This window comes from Meriones unguiculatus, chromosome 17 (genome assembly GCF_030254825.1).
Source record: "Meriones unguiculatus strain TT.TT164.6M chromosome 17, Bangor_MerUng_6.1, whole genome shotgun sequence".
Lineage (NCBI taxonomy): Eukaryota > Metazoa > Chordata > Mammalia > Rodentia > Muridae > Meriones > Meriones unguiculatus.
The window spans coordinates 15,571,703-15,593,314 of record NC_083364.1 but is presented as its reverse complement, the minus strand read 5'-3'; the positions used below and the strand labels follow the sequence as shown (position 1 = coordinate 15,593,314).

At 52.7% G+C, this 21,612-nt stretch overlaps 1 protein-coding gene across 3 annotated transcripts in view; it reads right to left on the bottom strand.

The window, feature by feature from the left end:
• The window catches only part of Notch3 (notch receptor 3), a 48,399-nt gene extending 27,517 nt beyond the window's left edge, over positions 1-20,882 (bottom strand). Inside the window, exons 1-17 of one of the 3 annotated variants that reach the window (XM_021655513.2) lie at positions 20,681-20,882; positions 18,245-18,323; positions 13,690-13,832; positions 13,269-13,607; positions 13,062-13,184; positions 12,743-12,976; positions 8,532-8,687; positions 8,252-8,437; positions 7,232-7,345; positions 6,807-6,920; positions 6,221-6,454; positions 5,963-6,073; positions 3,813-4,005; positions 3,581-3,732; positions 2,922-3,035; positions 2,304-2,459; positions 241-466 (exon numbers count right to left, since the gene is read on the bottom strand). In XM_021655513.2, coding sequence (XP_021511188.2) covers positions 241-466; positions 2,304-2,459; positions 2,922-3,035; positions 3,581-3,732; positions 3,813-4,005; positions 5,963-6,073; positions 6,221-6,454; positions 6,807-6,920; positions 7,232-7,345; positions 8,252-8,437; positions 8,532-8,687; positions 12,743-12,976; positions 13,062-13,184; positions 13,269-13,607; positions 13,690-13,832; positions 18,245-18,323; positions 20,681-20,798 — 2,792 coding nt within the window. In that variant the 5' untranslated portion in view covers positions 20,799-20,882. Of the gene's footprint in view, positions 1-240; positions 467-2,303; positions 2,460-2,921; positions 3,036-3,580; positions 3,733-3,812; positions 4,006-5,962; positions 6,074-6,220; positions 6,455-6,806; positions 6,921-7,231; positions 7,346-8,251; positions 8,438-8,531; positions 8,688-12,742; positions 12,977-13,061; positions 13,185-13,268; positions 13,608-13,689; positions 13,833-15,773; positions 15,907-18,244; positions 18,324-20,680 lie in introns of those variants that run through there. The other 2 variants (XM_021655514.2, XM_021655515.2) reach the window with 2 other exon arrangements.
• Positions 20,883-21,612: the final 730 nt, after the last annotated feature.

Sequence of the window (21,612 nt, the reverse complement as noted above, 5' to 3'; positions counted from 1 at the left end):
ACTGTCCTCAGCAAGCTACAGCCCTGTGAAAATCTCACCTACTCTCTTCACCTCTGGGCCCTGCCTCTGCCTGGGTCTCAAGAGGACTGGAGTCTGTGACTTCCAGTTAGCCTTGCCCTGTCCTCTGAGGGTGCTGTGCAATCATCCTCAGAGCCCTCAGAGAGATGCCAAGCCCAAGAAGCCGTCTCTGGCCCCCATTCCATCCCGGGATCCTTGGTTTCCAGCCGGGACCCCACCCACCTGGGGCTACAGTCTGGCAGGTCAGTCTCGCAGTGGAGGCCTCCGTAGCCGGGCGGACAGGTACAGGTGAAGGAGGCCACGTGATCAGTGCAGGTGCCAGGGCCACAGGGGCTGCTCAGACACTCATCCACATCTCGATCACAGCGGGGACCAGCAAAGCCGGGGAGGCAAGAGCAGGAAAAGGAGCCCACGCCATCCTGGCAGGAGCCACCATTGAGGCACGGGTCTGTAGAGAGCAGGAAGGAAGTCTGGTCATTCCCTACGCCCACATCAGCCTGACCTAAAGCTTCCCACAGGGAAAGACTCAGGAGGCAGCCAGAGGGCACAGTCCTTCTAGTGTGCTTGCTTGTTTTTGAACTTATGTAGCCATGACTGACCTAGAGTTCAATAGGTAGACTAGGCTGGGTTTGGTCTATATTCTGCCTCCCGAGTGCCGAAACTGAAGGTGCGCACCACCACACCCAGCCTGCAAGAGACGCTCTTGCAGAGATCAAAGTTTGTCCATTTTTGTGGTCAAGCCTCCCCTACGAGTTGTCCTCCGACTTCCACACGAATGCACAGCACCCATGTGGAACACACAGAAATAAATAGGTGTAAAAATGTTTTGTTTTTTTTTTTTATAAAAAGCCCCGTTGATCTACAGAGCTGGGCCTACCTATTCTGAAGTTCAGAATCTGTGGGTTCAACCAACAGACGAAAAATAGTGAAACTCAGAGATTGCCTGAGGACGTGACCATGCACACCTTTTCCTTGGAACTCCCAGAGCAATAGAGTATAAACACATACACCGTGTGTGCGTCATATTCGGTACTTCAAGCCATCTGGAGGGTCCAGCAAGATGGCTCGGCTGACGACGGCGCTTGCCTGAGTTCCATCCCTAGGACCCACGAGGTGGAAGGGAGAGCCAACCTCTGCAAGTTCTCCTTTGGCCTCCACACATTCCATACAGCATACACACACACACACACACATACACACACACACACACACACACACACGCATGCACACGCATGCACACACGCACACCATACATACAATACTTCAAATTAAAAATGGAAGTCTAGGTTGGTGAGATGGCCCAGCATGGGTAAAGGCATGTGCCAGCAAGTCTTACATCCTGAGTTGGAGCCCTGGGTCCCACAAGATAAAGGACAGAATCCCAAAAACTGTCCTGGGGGACCTCCACACGTGCCACATACACACCCACACACTTGCACACAATAATAAGTAAATGTAGCCAGGCGTGGTGGCTCAGGCCTTTAATCCTAGCACTCGGGGGCAGAAGCAGGTGGATCTCTGTGATCTCGAGACCAGCCTGGGTCTACAGAGAGAGTTCCAGGACAGCCAGGGTGGTTATCCAGGGAAACCCTGTCTCAGAAATAATAATAATACGGGCAAGGTTTTCAATAAAAAAGTTAGCTAGAGATGACTTGAATCCTCGGGAGGATACGCAGAGGTTATTTGCAAACATTAAGCCACCTGACAATAAGAGACTTAAGCACCCTGGACTCTGGAATCCACGGAGGTTCTGGGGCCCAAGGAATATGTGTGCTACTGGTTCATGAGCACGGCACAGGTCTGTGGTGACCAGTGTGGCTACCACTAGCCACGTGAGGCCAATGGGCCCTTGATATAGCTGCCAGTCCAGATAAGATAAGCTGCAAATTTAAACTCAAATTTTAGAAGGCTTATAAGTGGAAATGAAATATTTTCTAGATTGGCTTAAATAAAACATTTTTAAATTTTGTATAACATTTTTGGGTTATTATTTCTTCTCTCTCTCTCTCTCTCTCTCTCTCTCTCTCTCTCTCTGTGTGTGTGTGTGTGTGTGTGTGTGTATAGATCAGAAGACAACTTCGTCAGATTGAACTCTGGCTTACAGGCAAGCACCTTTCCCCAGAGAGTCACCCCACCAGCCCACTGCTTATTTATTCCAGGACTCTGGGGGTGGAATTAACGCCCTCACACATGAGGGGAGTGAGAGCAGGGCAGTGTCAGGTACACAGTATGGCTTAACGGGTGGGTTCCCTGTGGCAGCACCGCCCTATGCTCCCTGTACTTACTGGGCTCACAGTCGTCAATGTCCTGATCACAGAAAGGGCCAGTGTAGCCCCCATGGCAGGTGCACCTGAAGCTCCCTGGCAGGTTGGCACAGGTACCATGGGGGCCACAGGGTAAGGCGTCAGCACACTCATCCACATCCTGCTGGCATCGTGGGCCTGGCGGTGAGAGGGGAAGCAATTAAGGTCAAAGGTAAAGTAGAGTCGGAGGGTACCTGCAGCTCTGAGGCAAGGAAGGGCAGACAGGCAGTCATCCCTGGGCACTTGGCACGTGCCACTCCTGAACTATGTCCTGCCTATCTCTTTAGCTGGCGAATACACGCTCTGAAGTCACTACTTCAAAAACTTGTCATCAAACCTCAGGTGTCCCAGCATCCTCAGCCCCTAATGGCTCCCTCTTACCCTAAGCTGACTCCACAGGCTACCAATGTCTGGATCCAGCTGTCTTTTCTCAGAATGAAGGACCTTCAAAGGCAGAGCAGGGGTGTGTCCCTCTGGGCTCCCTAGCATCACCCGATATGAAGTAAGGTGCAGAAGAGGAAGGGGAAGGAAAAGGAAGAGAAGGAGGAAAAAGAGAGGAGGGGAAAGAAGAAAAAGGAGAAGAGGAGGGCACTGGTGTACCTTGCCAGCCTGGGGGACAGGAACAGACAGTCAGCTGGCCAGGGTCTGACTCACAGTGGCCTCCATGTTCACAGAGGCTTGGAGTGCAAGGGGACATCACCTCACACTGACGGCCTGTAGGGAACAGGCAGAGCTTAGTTTCAAAGGCTCACTGCTCTCATCTCCCCCATTCCCGAAGTCCCTACCCTGATATCCAGAAAAGACAGAGATAGAGAGGAGAAGGAGGAGGAAGAGGAGCAGGAGGAGGAGAAGAAGAAGGAGAAGGAGAATGCAGAAAGGGCTGGAGAGATGGTTCAGTAGTTTAGAGCATCTCTTGCCCAATCCTGAGGACCAGACCTCAGACCCCAGCACCTATATAATAAACTGTAACCCCAGCTGCAAGTTGGAAGGAAACAGGAGGATCGCAAGGGCTCACTGGCTTCCAGCCTATCCAAGAAAGCACAAACACAGGTTCAGGGAGAGACCCTGCCTCAAAGGAATAGACAGAAGGTGACAAAGAATGGCGCCTGCAGCCTCTTCTAATTCTGGCCTACACACACGGGCATATGCACGCAGAGACACACAGAACAAAGAGAATTAAGCAAAGCTTAGAAAAGTGGAAAGGAAACATGAGAAACAAGGGTATCAGAGGCCCAGGGGAGGAAGGTGGGGACACACACCCTGGAATCCAGGGGGACAGGTGCAGCGGAAGCCTTTTCCATCACTGGTGCAGGTACCACCAGCCTGGCAGGGCTGGGACTCACAGGCATCTGGAGTCAGGCTCTGGCTGCAGCGGGGGCCGCTCCAATTGGGCTCACACACACAGCGGAACCTGGTGGAGGAGGCAGTCAGGTGTGGCAGGTGGTGGGAGAGGCAGCAGAAGAGGAGTCAGGGGCTGGGGAGGGGCCTCACCCGCCAGGTGCATCATGGCAGACTCCATGGCTGCAGGGCTTGTGGGCACAGGGATGGTTCACAGGCAGGCAGAGCGGAGGCAGGGAGCCAGGTGGACAGAGGCAGCGGAAGCCATTTTCCCCATCCACACACGAGCCACCCTCTCCACACGGGCTGGAGGCACACTCATTGATCTCCACATTGCAGAGGGGCCCTGGGAAGTATACAGACAGCTTTATTACAAAGTGAAAACAGTGGTGCCCACTGAGGAGAGGACAACCGCTGTTCTACAGCACACAGCTGTGCCTGTGTGAGGACCTCATTCTGCTGACAATGAGACAACTCCAAACCAGTGAGCAAGTGAACAAGCTCAGAAAACCACAAAAGAAAAGAGTTACCTTTCCAAGGACAGCCCTCCCTTTCTCTCTCCCTCCCTTTCTCCCTCTCTCCCTACCTGCCTTCCTCCCTCTCTCCCTCCTTCCCGTCCTCGTTCTCTCCCTTCTTTCCTCTCTTCTCTTCTCTCTCCCCTTCACTCCCTCCCTCTCTCCGTTCCTTCCTCTCTCTCCTCTCTCTCTCCCCTTCCCTTCTTCCCTCTCTCCTTTCCATCCTCTCTCTGCCTGTCTCCCTTCCTCCCTTCTCTTTCCTTTTTATAAGTTATTATTTATTTATTTTATGAGTGCTTGCATGCATGTCAGTACATCGTGGCATGTGTCTGGTGCCCATGAAAGCGAGCAGAGGATGTCAGATTCCTGGAACTAGAGGTGTGAGACACACTGAACATGGAGAAGTCAAACTCGTGACCGCACAGAGTCTTTTACACACTAGGCTCTTTGGAACAGGGAGGTATTCTGCATGCTACCAAATGAGAAACGTGAATACCAGCCCAGCCACAAACCCTCTGAGCTACAGTGGTTTCTAGCCTCCAAGATACACTAGGGCAATGGTGGCACAAATCTGTGGGAGTGCCCCCCAATATCTGATTTGACTTGAGGCCTTCAGTGACCGAGAACCTGAGGCTAGATAGCCCACGGAGCTGGGGTAAAACCAAATACTACTAGTTTTAAGAAGAAAAAAATATTTAGTGATAAATGGCTCCTAATAACATCTGCTATACTCATAAATCAGTGCCTTGTTCAGCCAGCATTAGAGAAGCTTCCTCCTGCAGCAGACAGGAACAAACACAGAGACCCACAGACAGACTTTATGCAGAGAGCGAGAGGCCTCCGAACACTAAGCCCTAGGAAGGGGCGTCTCCCTCAAAGCCCTCTCCACAGGGCTCAGAGAACTCTGCAGAAGAGGAGGCAGGAGAGTGGGATCCAGAGGGGATGGAGGACACCAAGAAAATAAGGCCCTCTAAGTCCACATGAGCAAAGTTTGTATGAACTCACCAAGACTGGGGCAGGGACAGAGGGCCTGCACCGGTCTGCACCAGGCCCTCGGCCGGTATGCTATGGTTTCCAGTTTGGTGTTTTGGTGGGATTCCTGAGTGTGTGGATAAGTGAGTCTCAGATTCTTGTGTCTTCTCTTGGGCTCTTTTTCTCTTTTTCCTTCTGGTTTTGTTTTGTTTTGTCCAATTCTGGTGTTGGTTTTTTTTTTATCTTACTTTTTTGTTTTATTTTATTTTATTGCATTTTATTTTATTACTTAAAAAACAAAAACAAAGCCAAGCAGCTGTGAGCTGTCATGTGGGTGCTGGGAACTGAACCTGGGTCTTCTGCAAGAGCAGCAGGTGCTCGCAACTGTCGAGCCATTTCCCCAGCCCCTCTCTATGTGTTGTTTCATTTGGAAACATGATTTCTCTATGTAGCCCTTACTGACCTAGTACTCACTATGATGCTCACTAGCCTCAAACATGCACTGATCCTCCTGCCTTTACCTCCTGAGTATTGGGGTTACAGGCATAGATCTCCATGTCTGGTCTTGTGTGTGCAAATAAACAGAAGAAGGGGACATAAAATGTTTCACCGGGGGGAAAATGCTTGCCACCAAGCCTGACAACCTGAGTTGGGTCCCTGGATATGGCAGAGGGAGAGGCCTGACTCCACCAAGTTGTCCTCTGACCTACACACATACATAAAATAAACAAAATGGAATTTTTCTTTAAGGGGAGAAAACCCACCCTAATCCCTATCTTACAAGGCCCTCCCCCTCCACAGCAGCCACCTGCCCACCTGTAAATCCAGGTTGGCAGACACAATCATAGCGGTTGATGCCATCACGACAGACTCCAAACGTGCAAGGGTTGCTGGCACAATCATCAATGTTGACCTCACAGTTCACACCTGCAGGGAGGGATAAATGGTGGGAGTAGCCGCTATTGTCAATCATCACTCGCACACTCATCATGGACACATGCACACGCACACACACACACACACACACACACACACACACACACACGTGCTGTTCCTGTTATAGCCCAACCCCACCTGTAGTTCCGGGAGGACAGCGGCAGAGGTACTTGTCCACCAAGTCCAGACATTTGCCCCCATAGCGGCAGGGCTGGCTGCGGCACTCATCCACCTGGCTCTCACAGCGTGTGCCGGTGTAGCCTGGGGCACAAGCGCACGAGAAGCTAGCAATGCCGTCGACACAGCGCCCGTGGTGGCAGGGGTCCGGAGAGCAGTCATCCACGTTTCGCTCACACAGAGTACCCTCAAAGCCTGCAAGAACAGGAGGTCAGAGTGTGCCCACTGTCCGTGGCTCTAGTCTCGGCCCCATCCTAGCTCAGCTCCCAGGCGCCCTTCCTACTTCCTTCCCTTCCACCCAGCTCCAAGCTCCGCCCCTGGGCCAGAACTCCCCCTTTAAATCCCACTGCCAGCCACACCCTGCATCTTCCCAGAACCTCTGCCTACCTCCATCATGAGCTTCACACCGCAGCCGTCGCCGGCCCTACCCTGGCCTCACTAAAGCACCGCTCTAAGGCTATCCCCAAGCCTGTTATTGGTCCTCGACCCCCATCAGCCCACCTCCCCACCTTCTGGTTCTGGCCACAGTCTCACGAGCCACCCTCACCCTCTGCACAGTGACACTCGTAGCCATCGGGCTGGTCCACACACTTGGCACCATTCCTGCAGGGAGTGCTCGCACATTCATCCACATCCAACTGACACGTGGAGCCGCTGAATCCTGGAAGTGAACAGTGCAAAGGTGTGACCCCGACAGCTAAGGCAGGCACCCTGCCTTATTTGAGTGGGAAATCCTCTTGGCTTTGTTTTAAGTTAACGTCAGCGCAGACTAGGCCAGGGAGACGGCTCAGAAGATAAAGGTGCTAACCAGCCAAGCCTGACCACCCGAGGTCAGTTCCCAGGATGTGGAGAGTAGAAGGAGAGAACCCACATACACAAAAAAGTATATACTTAATTAACTAACTGCGTTCTTGTTCTGTTTCAATGCTGTCACCATCTGACATGGCAGGCTCCCCGTCCCAGGGTCCTCACCTGACGGGCAGGTGCAGCTGAAGCCGTTGACTCGATCCTTGCAGACACCACCATTGACACAAGGGCTGCTCTGACATTCATCAACGTCCACCTCACAGAAGGTCCCTGTGAACCCTGGAAGGGGTGGGACAGGGCACCGGAAGTTCCCCTCAGGGGACCATTTTCACCTTAGCTTCAGGGCTTTGATTTTGCTGTTGTTTTGTTGGGATAGGTTCTTGCTGTGTTCTTTGGGCTGGTCTCAAACTCACGATCCTCCTGCTTCAGCTGCTCACAGCCACTCCCAGTGTTGGATTTAGTTTCAGACAAGCTGTGGGCTCACACGGACTGGGGGTTATGCAGCTTCCCTTCACTATTACCTGAGAGAAATCTGCTCTGGCCCTGCGCCTACCTTCTCCAAGGTTGCAAGGTTTGCCCCCAGACACACAGAACTCTCCCTCTCCCTAGCCAGGAAGCTTGGCTTTAAATCCAGGCTTGGGCCACCAAGACGGCTCAACAGATAAGGATGCTTACTGCCAAGCCTGTCCTCTAGTCTCCAAACTCACACCATGCACATATCTACACACACACACACACACACACACACACACACACACACACACGGCTATCTTCGAAGGCCAGGGTGTTGGATCCCCTGGAGCTAGAGTTTCAGGGAGTTGTGAACCATCCCATATGGGTGCTGAACCAAACTCTCGTCCTCTAGAAAGGCAGGAAGTACTCTTGGCTGCTAAGCTAGTCCCTTTGATTTGATTTGACTTGATTTGACTTGATTTGATTCGATTTGAGACAAGGTCTCACTTTCTAATCCCAGCCATCCTAGAACTCACCCTGTAGACCAGGCTGGCCTCAGACTCACAGAGATGAGCCTGCCTCTGCCTCACAAGCGCTGAGATTACAGGCCTGTGCCTCCATACCCAGCATTTCTTTCTTTAAGTAAATAAAAAGAAAGCAGATTCCACCCGTTGGCTCTTCTCACCCAGGCCCCAGCCTTCTGGACATGTCGGAGCCACACTCACCACCCACCTGCCATGCAAATGCACGTGAACTGGCCGATTCGGTCAAGACACGTGGCCTGGTTTCGGCAGGGCCCGGACAGACACTCGTTGACGTCGGTCTCACATCGAGGCCCGGTGTAGCCGCGGCCACACTGGCACAAGAAGGAGCCCTGCGTGTTCACACATCGGCCCAGATGTTCGCAGGGGTTGGCACCTACAGAATGGAGGCACAGCCGGTATGGGTGTGGCCAACCGCGGCCCAACTCCCCCCTGTGGTCAGGCTCATTTCCGGAAGGTGTGCCTCTCACCAATAGAGCACTCGTCCACATCCTGGTCACACGCGCCTCCAGTGAAGCCGGGCGGACAGGTGCAGATGGCCCGGCCACTCACAGGGTTGGTGTCACAGATAGCATCCTCGTGGCAGGGGTTGCTGACACACGCATCATCCAGATGACACAAGAGTCCTGGGAACAGGTAAGCAGAGAGCAAGAGTTGGTCCCCAGGTCTGCCCAAAGTTCCCACATACCTCACGTTTGAGGAAGAAGGCCGGTCCTGGGAATGGACCCCATGACCCTGGGCATACAGAGCGTGAAGGGCGCCACTCAGCTGCACTTCCTGCTCCTTACTTTCTGCTTTTGTTTTCAATTAATTTACTTCTCTGGGGAGTGTGCGATGTCAAAGCCATCAGTGTGGACCTGGAGCCATCAGAGAATAACTCGGAGAGTTGATTCTCTCCTCCTACCATGCGGGCCCCAACAATGAAACTCAGATTGGCAGGCTTAGCCAGGGAGCACCCTTACATTGAGCACCTCACTGGCCCATCCCTTGCTTCCCGTTTCTTGCTTATATTAACCAGCAGTGGATTCGGTATCTGGCATTATTTTTCACACCATTTATTATGAAAAAAAAATCCAAACATACAGAATATGTTTTACACATGGAATACTTGGTTCACTAATATTTATCTGTCAGTCTGTTTCTTCTAAAACATTTGAAAATAACTTAGGAAATGTTGTTTTACATACAAGGCACTAAGGGCTGGAATGATGGCTCAGCAGCTAAGCGTACTGACTGCCCTTCCAGAAGACCTAAATTTGATTCCCAGCACCCACATGGCAGCCCGTAACGATCAGTAACTCTAGTCACAGGGAATCTGATGAGTTTTTCTGTCCTCTAAGCATACCAGTCATACATGTAGTACACCCACATAGATGCAGCCAACATACACACACACATACATAATTTTTTTTGGAATATGTTTAAAAGAGGACAAATCAAGACTCTAGTCAGGCATGGTAACACAAGTTAAACCCCACACTCAGGATACAGAAGCAAGAGGATTTTCTGCAGCTTGTCTTCCGACTTCCACACAGTATGGGTGAGCCCACCCATACTCACAATAAATAAATGTTTAAATATTCATCTGACTCTTCTGGCTTGTGAAAGTCTCCCCTACCCTTAAGCCTTCACTTCAGCTGTGCCCTCCACTGGACATACCTTCCTCCCTCAGTTTTCACACACACACACCTTTTTTGGGGGGGTTAAAACAGTGTTTCTCTGTGTAGCCTTGGCTGTCTTGGAACTCGCTCTGTAGGCCAGAGGATCCTACAGCTGATAAACACCTTCAGCAAAGTAGCTGGATACAAAATTAACTCAAATAAATCAGTAGCCCTCCTGTACTCAAAAGACAAAAGGGCTGAGAAAGAAAGTAGGGAAACAACACCCTTCACAATAGCCACAAATGACATAAGGTACCTCGGAGTAATCCTAATCAAGCAAGTGAAAGACTGTATGAAAAAACTTCAGGTCTCTGAAGAAAGAAATTAAAGAAGATATCAGAAGATGGAAAGATCGCCCGTGCCCATAAATCAGTAGGCTTAACATGCTGGAAATGGCCATCCTGCCAAAAGCAATCTACAGATTCAGTGCAGTTCCCATCAAAACACCAACACAATTTTTTACAGACCTTGAAAGAACAACTTCATATGGAAAAACAAAACAAACAAACAAACAAACAAAACAAAAAGCTAAAACCAGCCTGTACAATAAAAGAACTTCTGGAGGTATCTCCATCCCTGATCTCAAGCTGTTCTACAGAGCAACAGTAATAAAAACTTCATGGTACTGGCCTAGAAATAGACTGGTGGATCAATGGAATAGAATCAAAGAAATAAATCCACACACCAATAGACACCTGATTTTTGACAAAAAAAAAAAAAAAAAAGCCAAAACCATACAATGAAAAAAAGATAGCATCTTCAAAAAATGGTGCTGGTCTAACTGGATGTCTACATGTAGAAAAATGCAAATAGATCCATACTTATCACCCTGAGCAAAAGTAAAGTCCAAGTGGATCAAAAATCTCAACATTAAAGCAGATACACTAAATTTATTAGAAGAAAAAGTGGAGAAGAGCCTTCAACATATTGGCACAGGAGACAACTTCCTGAGCAAAACACCAAGAGCTCAGGCTTTAAGATCAACAGTCAATAAATGGGACCTCATGAAACTGACAACCTTCTGTAAAGCAAAAGACATGGTCAACAGAATAAAATGACACTCTACAGACTGGGAAAGGATCTTCACCAACTCTACCTTTGACAGAGGGCTAATATTCAGAATATATAAAAAAAACTCAAGAAATTAAACACCAACAAATCAAATAATCCAATTAAAAAATGAGGTACAGATCTAAACAGAGAATTCTCAACAGACGAATATTGAATGGCAGAGAAATGCCAATGTCCTTCGTCATCAAGAAAATGCAAATAAAAACAACTCTGAGATTCCATCTTACACCTATCAGAATAAGATCAAAAAATCAAGTGACAACACATGCTGGAGAGGATGTGAAGAAAGGGGACCCCTCCTCCATTGCTGATGGGAATGTAAACTTGTACAACCACTTTAGAAATCAATCTGGCCCTTTCTCAGACAATTAGGAATAGTGCTACCTCAAGATCCAGCTATATCACTCCTAGGCACATATCCAAAAGATGCTCAAGTACACAACAAGGACATATGTTCAACCATGTTTGTAGCAGCTTTATTCATAATAGCCAGAACCTGGAAACAACCCAGCTGTCTCTCAATGGAGGAATGGATACAGAAATTGTGGTAAATTTACACAATGGAATACTATTCAGCTATTAAAAACAAGGAAATCATGAAATCTGTAGGCAATGGATGGAACTAGAAAAGATCATCCTAAGTGAGGTAACCCGGAAGCAGAAAGACATGCATGGTATATACTCATTCATAAGTGTATATTAGCCTAATAATATAGGATAAACATAGTAAAATCCACAGACCTAAAGAAGCTAAACAACAAGGAGAACCCTAGTCCTTGATGCTTAATTCTCATTCATAAGGGAAACAGGATAGACACCAGAAACAGTAGAAGAGAGGGAATAGGATGGGAGCCTACCACAAATGTCCTCTAAAAGACTCCACCCAGCAGGAGATTGAAGCAGACGCAGAGACTCACAACCAAGCTTTGGACAGAGCACAGATAGTCTTATAGAAGAAGGGGGATATAGAAGGACCTGGAAGGGACAGGAGCCCCACAAAGAGACCAACAAAACCCAAAAAGCTGGGCCCAAGGGGGACTACAAAGACTGATGCATCAACCAAAGACCTTGCACAGAGAGGGCCTAGATCCCCTGCTCAGATGTAGCCTATAGACAGCTCAGTCTCCATGTGGGCTCCCTAGTAAGGGGAGAAGAGATATTCCCTGACATGAACTCTGTTGCCTATACTTTTCCCTGCTGGAGTGACCTAGCCAGCCTACAGAGGAAGAGGATCCAGGCAGTCCTGATGGGACCTGATAGGCTAGGGTCAGACAGAGAGGAGGAGGACCTCCCCATCAGTGGACTAGGGAGGAGGGATAGGGGAGGAAGAGGGAGGGAGGGTGGAACTGGGAGGACTACAACCAGGATACAAAATGAATAAATTGTAAACAATAATAAGAAGATAGGGTTTCTCTGTGTAGCCCTGGCTGTCTTGGAACTCTCTCTACAGTTCTGGCTTCAAACTCAGTGGTCCACCGGTCTCTGCCTCCCAAGTACCGGGATTAAAAGCGTGTGTCATGATGCCCAACTGCAACCTGAATGTTAGACACGTTATCTGACCTTTGTGACTTCCCCAGGCCCTGCCTCTTTCCTGGCCAGACCTCTCAGTAATTCTCCCCAATAGCCTCTGCCTTGGACTAGGAACCAGCCTCCTCATAAGCCTCCAGCACACCCTCCCTCGTCCCTCCTCCCTCGTCCCTCCTCCCTCGACCCTCCTCCCTCGTCCCTCCTCCCTCCCTTCCTCCCACACCTTCCCTTTCTTCCTTCATGCTGTGGATTTAACCCAGGGTCTGTATACACTTAACCACACACTCTACCAATAAGAAACATCCTCTGCCCCAACACTATTGCTAATACTCAAATCAGAGTCTGTCTTCCCCTTTCCTTCCGAAACCACCCAATGGCATTCGGCTGCCTACAAGAAACGAAAGAATAAAAAGGCCACTCACCCGTCTTGCCCATAGGGCAGGCGCAGTAGAAAGATGCCACCCGGTCATGGCAGGTGGCCCCGTGAAAGCACACGGCCGTAGCGCAGTCGTCAATGTTCTGACTGCAGCTCTCACCCGTCCAGCCGTTGACACACACGCAGCTGTGGCCACCCAGAAGGTTGAAACAGGTGCCCCCATTGTGGCAGGCATTGGGCTGCAGCTGGCACTCATCCACATCCTCTGTGCAGAACTGGCCTAGGGCACGGGGATGGACCAGTCTAGGTTCTCCGTGTGCACACGTGAGGTCGGCCCCCCAGCCCCCTGCCTCCCTGATGCCCACCTGTCCACTCAGGAGGGCATTGGCAGTTGTAAGTGTTGACACCATCCACACATGTCCCCCCGTTGAGACACCGGTGTCCAGGACAATCATCCACATTGACTTCACAGTTCTGGCCCTCAAAGCCTAACAGGGGAGGACAAGGTAGCAATGGCCACTGGGGGCTATCTGACCATCCCCAGCTGCCTCCCCTGGGCACCGCTTACTCACCAGGAAGGCAAGCACAGTCATAGGTGGCATCGCCGCTCTGCCTACAGGTGCCACCATTACGGCATGGGGAAGGCGCACAGGGCACTGTGGGGCTCTCACACAGCGGCCCTGTGTAGCCGAGCGGACACTGGCAGCGGAAAGACCCAGGTGTGTTGAGGCAGGTACCACCATGGCGACAAGAGCCACCGCCTCGGCACTCATCTACGTCACTTCGGCAGCTGTGACCCTGGTAGCCAGGTGGGCAGGAACACACAAATCCGCCATCCGACCCCACTGAGCAGCGGCCACCATGAGCACAAGGGCTGCTGAGGCAGGGGTCCGGCAGGGAGCAGTCTGGGCCTGGAAGGACCGGGAGAGGGTGAGCTTGGGACTGAGCACATCCTTGGCTACGTCGGGTTCCCGTCCAGGCCCACCCTTTCACCTCGGAAGCCACGGGGACAACGACAGGAGAACCGGGCAGTGCCCGCCACCACTGAACTCTGGCAGACTCTTCGACCAGCACAGGGGCCTGAGTGGCAAGGGTCTTCCAGCTGGCACCGCTCACCCACCCAGCCTGGCAGGCACCTGCGGGAGAGATACGCGGAGGGACAGTGTGAGACGCAGCGATGCCTCACAGACAGCACAGGACACACTTATCAAATAGCACTCTTGCCGAATGGACTGTCAGGCACACCCGCTTCCTCCTTCCGTCTTTTTTAGATAGGGTTTCACTGCACACCCCCGGCTCGCTCGGAACTCACAGAAATTTACCTGCCTCTGCCCCTGCTTCTAGATCCTGCCAGAGTTTAAAGGTGAGTGCCACCACTCCCAGCCACACCCATTTATTCTGACAACAAATACTATTGACACCTGCCACATACTAAAACAGCAGAAAACAAAATAAAAGTGATTCTTACCCTCTTGGTCCTCATAGCCAGGTCAGGCAAAGAAAACACAGACAAGTAGCAAATTAATACAAAACACGCCAGCAACAGCTTGTAGAAACCACAGACTTGCGAAGGATGCGGTAACCCTGAAGAACATGCCCGTGTCCCAGAAGCTATGACGTCACCTCACTTTTTTAAAAGGAGATGGGCCAGGCAAGGTGACTCACACAAACCTGGCACTTGGGAGGAGTAAGCAGGAGGATGAGGAGCATGTGTGTGTGTTAAATAACGAGAAGACTTGGAATAAAGCTCAGTGGTACTGCACTTGCCTAGGATACACAAAGCCCTAGGTTCAATTCCAGTACAAGAAAAAAGAAGGACTGGAGAGACGGCTCAGAGGTCAAGAGCACAGTCTGCTCTTCCAGAGGTCCTGAGTTCAATTCCTGGCAACCACATGGTGGCTCACAACCATCTATAATGTGATCTGATACCCTCTTCTGGCAGATGTATATGCAGATAGAGCACTCATAAATATAAAATAAGTAAATAAATCTTTTTTTTTAGAGGGGGGGAAGGAAAAAGAATTTTTTCCAATGTAATTGTAAAGAATGTTAAGACAAATTCACTTTGTATTATCCAAGCCATCTCGAATGGCAGCTGGGTTTTGTTTTTTAAGATTTATTTTACTTTCCTATAGAAGAGTGTTTTTTCCGAGTGTATGTATATGCACATGTAGGCCTGGTGCCCGGACAGTAAGGGTAGTTGTGAGCCACCGTGTGGGTTCCAGGAACCAAACCCAGAGCCTCTGAAAGAGCAAAAAGTGAGCTTAACTGTGGAGCCATTGTCCAGCCCCTGCTTATTTAATTACATGTGGTTGTGTGTGGGTATGCGTGCACAGGGGTACAGTGTGGCAGAAGCCAGAAGGGGCAGCAGAATCCCTGGAGCTGGGTTACCCGTAGGTAACCATATCAAACCTGGGGTCACAGCACCTTTCCAAGAGAAAGGCTAGGGATGTGCTCTCCCAGCTGTGTGCAGGTCCCTGGGTTACATTACTAGTACCCAAGAGAGGGGAATCAGGGCAGCAAAAAAGAGGGAGAGAGACTGAGATAGACGCTGACTGCTTTGGAAAGAGAGAAGAAAGGTTCACATGCAGGCAAAGGCAGAGAGAAGGTTGAGGCAGCCATGCGCCAAAGCCTGAGCCAACCAGAAGCTGGAAGAAATGGTAAGACATTCTCCCCGTGGACTGTCCGTAAAGAAAGCCGTTTCTGGCAACGCCTTAATTTCAGACTCCTGGGCTCCAGGATTTTCCGGAGCACATTTCTGTTGTTTTAAACCACCCAGTTTGTGGTAATTTGTTAAGGCAACCACAGGAAACTCTCTAACCGCCATGCGTGATGGAATGAGTGGGTGTTACATTTTCACACGCTAAAGAAGGTAAAAAGAAAAAAAAAAAAAAAGGTGAGCCAAAGAGTGATGTGTGGAAGAGCATTCCAGGTAGTGGGAAGAGCAAACGAAAAGCCTCAGACTCCAGGAGGCAGACACACCCAGAAACCAGACACATGCAACTGGGGATACCGGCCTGGCAGACACAGACACCAAGCCACAGCCTCCCACGCGAATATGGGAAAGTGTCACTCACATGGACAGGCGAGAAGATAGCCACAAACTCTAAACTCCTTTCTCCCAAGCGCATGAAACCCTCCTCGCATGGATTGGGTGGGGCTTGGCCTGGGCACCTCCGCCCTGGTGCTAGAGGGCGGGCCCACAGCCTGCAGCCCCTTCCCCAAACCGACCACGGTAGTCCTGACTGTAAGAAAAGAAGTTGGAAGACAACCTGAAGCTTGCAATCTTCCCAGGGACAGAGAACCTCTGTCCCTCACCCCAACCTCAACCCTCCTCTCCTCTACCCAACCCTTCCGGCTCCCAGCTCAGATCCCCTAGCTGGGTCTTGTCCCAAACGCCAAAGGCAGAACTCAAAGCAAGTGACTCAGTTCTTAGCGTCACCCTACAATACCCCCAGAATTCCGAGCCCAGCTAAACGAGTCGAGGCTCAGCCCGGGAGGGCTGTGGGTGCCGTTCGAAGCCGGGAGGTGATGCTCCTAAGGCCCCCTACCCAAAGACCTGCAGGGCGGTGATGGTGACGGGCCAGGAGGGGGCGCTGCGTGCAGGGCGCTGGGAACTCCGGGTATCAACGCCAGGCTGGGCGCGGCCCCCTCCCTGCGCCTCGGGCGGGTTCCCACGCTCTGCGCCCCGCGCCCCCGCCGACCGGTCGGGCCGGTTCCAGCCGGGGCCCCGCGCCCCGCCCCGCGGCCTCAGCTAGGGGGGGCGGGGTACGTAGCGGGGTTGTGGGGGAGCGGCATCCAAGGAGGGAATGACCAGCGACACAGACAGGGACCCAGTTTCGAGCCTTCTTTGGAAAGAAGACTAAGGGGATGTGGGGGCACGGGGGAGCACGGGGGAAGAAAGTGACATCTGGGGAGTCACTCCTAAAAAGACAGGCGGATTTGAGAAGCTGAAGGAGAGGATTGGGAAATGAGAGGGACATAGGGTGAGGTTCCCCAAAAGATCTACTCTGGAGCCAGCCAGGGCTCCGCTCCGCGGGATCCGGGCTCCCGGACGCCGCGGGAGCCGGTGATTCACCTGTCGAGGGGCGGGGCAGCCTCGGGCGTATTCACCTGTCGGCAGTGGTCCAGGGGTTTGGTTCCACTGCGCAGGCTCCCGGCCCCGGGAGGCTTTCTTGAAGCGACTGCTTCCAAGTAAGGACACACTCTGCCCTCCTAGCTCCACTACCGTAAACCCCCAGCCTCAGGATGCCCCTAGGCCAGTAATCCCTAAATGAAGCTAAATGGAGTTCCGGCCACTGGAGTTTATCTGCCAGTGCAGTTTCAAAGGGGGCTTTTCTATACTGAAAGTCATCCTGGCCCCTCCTAGCTTGAGACTGTCCCACTGGCTAGCCCGTACGGTATGAGTAAATGAACACACTGATGAACTGATTAATAGCTGCTGGGTGGACTGCTATTATTATTAAAAAGAAAACACGCCCAGTAAGCCCACAAGCCCAGATCCGCCCCCTCCAGCCTTGTAAATTCTGGGCAAACACTCGCCACTGAATCTCCAGTCTTCAAAGAGTTCCAAGTGTCTCTCTTATCTTTTAATCTACTTTTAATTTTTATTGCTTTATGCGTTTGTGTATGTATTCCTGTGGAGCTCAGAGAACGACGCGTCGAGGTCAGTTCTCGCCTTCCACCTTTCGGGTCCCCAGGATTTAACTCAGGTTGCCAAGCTTGGCAGCAAGCGCCTTTACCTACTGAGCTATCTGGCTGGGCCCCCTGCCTTTAGAAACAAAAGCATTTTTGAGACGGTCTCATTCTGTGGCACAGGCTGGCCCAGAACTCAATATGTAGTGTAAGCTAGCCTCCAACTAAAGGCAATCCTCCTACTTCTGCTGGGAGATACAAGTGTAAAGCACCCTTTTCAAACCTTCTTCACAGCCAGCCTCATGAAAGAAAAGCCATTACAAATGCAAAAGGGGCTCAGAAGGTCTCCTCCAGATGCCCCAGAATCCAGAGCTCTGCCTGCCACTGTCTAGGTCTTTCCCAGACCCTGCTCATCTCCCCTAACGCCGCACTTCCTTGTGTTACTGAACAAGCAATGAGTGGGTTCCTCGGCAGTCATATGCCAGATGCTATGTCACAGATGCAGTGACTAACCTAAGGTCACACAAACCGGAACACAACAAAACAGGACTCTAATATAGGTCACTTGTGTGCCTCCTACATTCTGAGATGTGGGAGATACGGATGTCCTCATTACTGTCAAGCAACTGTCATCGGCCCTGGAAATCAATTTTCCATTCCAGAATACTGTGACTTAACGGCTTAAGTCTCAGCCACTTAGCAACATGATGTGAGATTTGAACCCAGGCCAGAGAGACTCAAGAGCCTCCACTCTTAACTGTCTGATTCCCAATAGGGAAACACAAGAGGTTACCAAAGCCACACACACGGAGGAAGTGATACCAGCATGCCCCAGGAGACTCAGAAGCGGGGGGAAGAGGACAGATTCCCTCCCCGTGCAGGGCCCACTCATGGCGCTGAGCCAGACACTCACAGGCAGGCAGCCTCCCGGGGGGGCTGCTGAGTGCACCGACCTCCGTTTGCACATGGGCTTCCATCCAGACAGGGAGGGGCTGCATGGGGGCAAAAGAAGGTGGGGAGATCAGACAAGCACCCAGAACCCCAACCCAGGACAGACCCTCCTCTCCTGTCTGCCAGGCAACAGCTGCACCGGGCTAGGAGGGTATCTGTGGGTACTGAGAGGCCCCCTAGCCACAGTTCCCACGGTCCCCCCAGCCCAGCCCCAGCTGTTGGGGCTGCAGCTGTCCCTGCCAGCTCAAGCCCTGGGAACCTCAAGGCAGGGGTGGAGAGGAGGAGGAGTTGACTTGTGCCAGATGTGGGGGCTCAGGAAGTTGCCCGGCTAGGATGTGCATAACAGAAAAGGGGTACTGAGTAGGAAGTGAGGGGTGCTGCCTGTCAAAGAGGATCTGAGGCTTCCAGCCCATGTGCTGGAATTCGGGGGAGGCAGGGAGTGTCGGGCCTCTGGCTCTCCAGTCCCTGCTGGCTCTTTAAAGAGCAGGCAGAGCATGCGGCCAGGAGTAACTGAGGAGAGCAACAGAGAGATGGCTTTGGGCATTGGATGGACAGGGTGGGTAGGGCAAGCGAGAGGCAACCGGTGCAAGGCGTGTCCAGGGTCCCCATCCCTCGGGGCCGTATCCCTCCTGGGTGGAGCAGTCTTGTCATAGGGGTGAGAGGTGTGGTCGGGTCTGAGCTGGTGGAGAAGTATGTGCTCAGGCAGGTGTAGGCCCCTGGAGAAGCTGTGCTCCTCAGAGAGAGAAGGAAAAGGGGGGGAGGCTGAATCTGGAAACAGGGACAGAAGAAAACTGAAGGAGAGAGACACAGAGAGACCGTGAGAGAATGAGCTAAGAAGAAAGCACCTATTCATGTGACATCACACTGGAAGCTGTGTGATGGAAGACATGACTGTGTGAGCCGTGTGTGTGTGTGTGTGTGTGTGTGTGTGTGTATGTGTGTGTATGTGCTCGTGTTGTGTACTTGTGAGTTTGTGTGTCAGTCTGTGTGAAGATGTGAGAGTGTTAGGCCGCTGTGGGGCTAATAGTGAAAGCGATGTGTTACCGTGCTGTTATCTGCAAACAGCATGGCCATGTGCTCCACACGCACACAAGCAGACAAGCTACGTGCACCCAGATGAACAGCATTGTTCACGCACACGGCTGTGCGGCCACGGGTGTGTCTGTGCGGGTCATGAATCGGTACCTAGGAGTGTGACCTTGACTACGAATGCATACCAAGCCTTGAGTGACCTATGCATGTGTTATCATATTTGACTGTATTCGCACGTGTGAGCAGCGAACATGTGTGTCTTGTGTGTGCCAAGCGTGCATCTGTGGATGTGCTAAACCTGCACACACGCACATTTGCCTCTCTCTGTGTGACAGGCCATGCATGGGTCTGCACTGCCTGAGGCCCCCACCCCCACCCCGTCCTGCCTAGCTGAGCTTAAAGGCTAGGCTGGCTCGGAACGGAGTCCCACCATGGGTGCCCTAGAGCCCCTGGCCCCGGCCAACGGCCTGTGCCCCTCCCCCGCTGATCAGGCCTCCCGGGGCAGGGGTGGGGGCGCCCCCTCAGTCCCCCGCTCTGGCCCTCCGTGGGTCCCGCTTTGTCTGGCAAAGAAAGCGCGAGGCCGGCTGGGGGGAGGGGGTGTCTAGACGGCGCAGCCATTGTCCCAAGCGGGGGAGGGGAGCAAAAAGTGGAGGAGGAGGGGCGGGGGCCCCCAGGCCGGCTGGGGAGGGACTCCGGCCACAGAGAGAGGGTCCAGAAGCCGGAGAGGAGCACGTGGGCCTCGCCCCTTCTCCTCCCCGCACGGAGGTGGGGTCCCGAGGTTCCGGGATCCTAGCGGCCAGACGAGGGAGCGGGCGGCACGCGGGGGAGGGGGCGCGGGCGCCGCAGGGACGCCGGCTCCGCTCCCCGCGCTCCAGTGCCGGGTCTTGCAGCTCCCCAGCCTGAGAAGTTTTCTCGGAGTTCTGAACTCCGAGAGCTTCGCGCCCCCTCCTCGCCAACCGCCCCCCCCCACTCCCGGCCTGCCCGGGATAGGGGAGGCGCTTTTGTGAAAGGGGTCCACGGCCCCCATCTTAGCCTTCCCAAGACTCCAGGCAAAATAGGATGGGGTGAGTCTGGAACTGTTGGTACACCTCGCCTCCGAATTTCAGCCCCAGATTCCCACCTCTAGAGTTTCTAATCTCGGACTCCCGGTTCATTCAAGGGTCTCTACTGCTCGGGCCTCTAGGACCCTGCCTTCCAATCACGAATCTCTGCGCGCCCCACGACTGGCACACAGCCCCCAGCTCCTGCACCTCTGCCCCGGCTCTAGCTCTGGGCTTACACGTCCTCCAAGTCCCAATCTTTGGGGGCTCTGTGCTTCCCCGCCCCTGCAGCCCCGGTCCCACCCTCCGAGTCCCTGAGCCCTCACCTGCAGCCCCCGGCCCCGCTAGCAGCAGCAGCAGGGGCAGCGCCCGCATGGGCGGTGGTGGCGGTGGCAGGGCCATCAGGCGAAGACGGCGGAGGCGGCCCCGGGCCCCCAGCCCCATGGCGGCCGGCCGCGACCCTCCCTCCTCCCTCCTCCCTCTTTCCCAGGGCTCCGGGCGCGTCCCGGGCCAGCCTCCGCGCCGCCAACTTCGCCAGAGTGAAGCTGCCGGGCCGCCCCGCCCCCAGCCCTGGGCGGCTCGCCCCGCCCCGGGGCTGGCCCTGTGCGCCCCCGCCCCCTGCCCGGCCTCCAGGGCTGCTACCCTCTACCCTTCAAGCCCGGGACCTGCGGACCTTGGTACTCTACTCGACAGCAACGAGAGATGCCCGCCTAATCTGCGTGACATGACAGGCATCCAACTCGTGAGCACGCTCATCCGCATCCTCCAGCACACAACCAAAGCCAGGGCACGCATACACAGCCAGTACACAAACGCAACCCTCCTGACTCCAAACCCTCCAACCTGGGTCTCAGAGAGGCTAATGAACGCATAGCGGCCTCCGCACACATGCAAAGCCGTGAAGAAGTTTCCTGGGAACACTAAACCTCAATCCGTTCAAAACGCGGGCCCTACCGGACCGTAAACCCCGAGGCATCATTTACAATCGAGCCAGGAGTCGCGCGCAAGTGAGTTCCACGTGTGCGGTCCTCCCAGAAAGCAGCCTCCTTCCTCCCACAGCGTGCTGATCACAGAGGTCTACCAAAGCTGGAAAGGCGCTTGCTGCAAACCATAAAGACCTGAGTTCAACTCCTCCGACACCCGTGGTAGAATGAAAGCATCAACACACACGAATTGTCTTCAGACTGACACATGCATCCTTGTGGTACATGCGCCCCCTACACAGACGCTGTGCACACACGCAAGGAATAAATGAGAC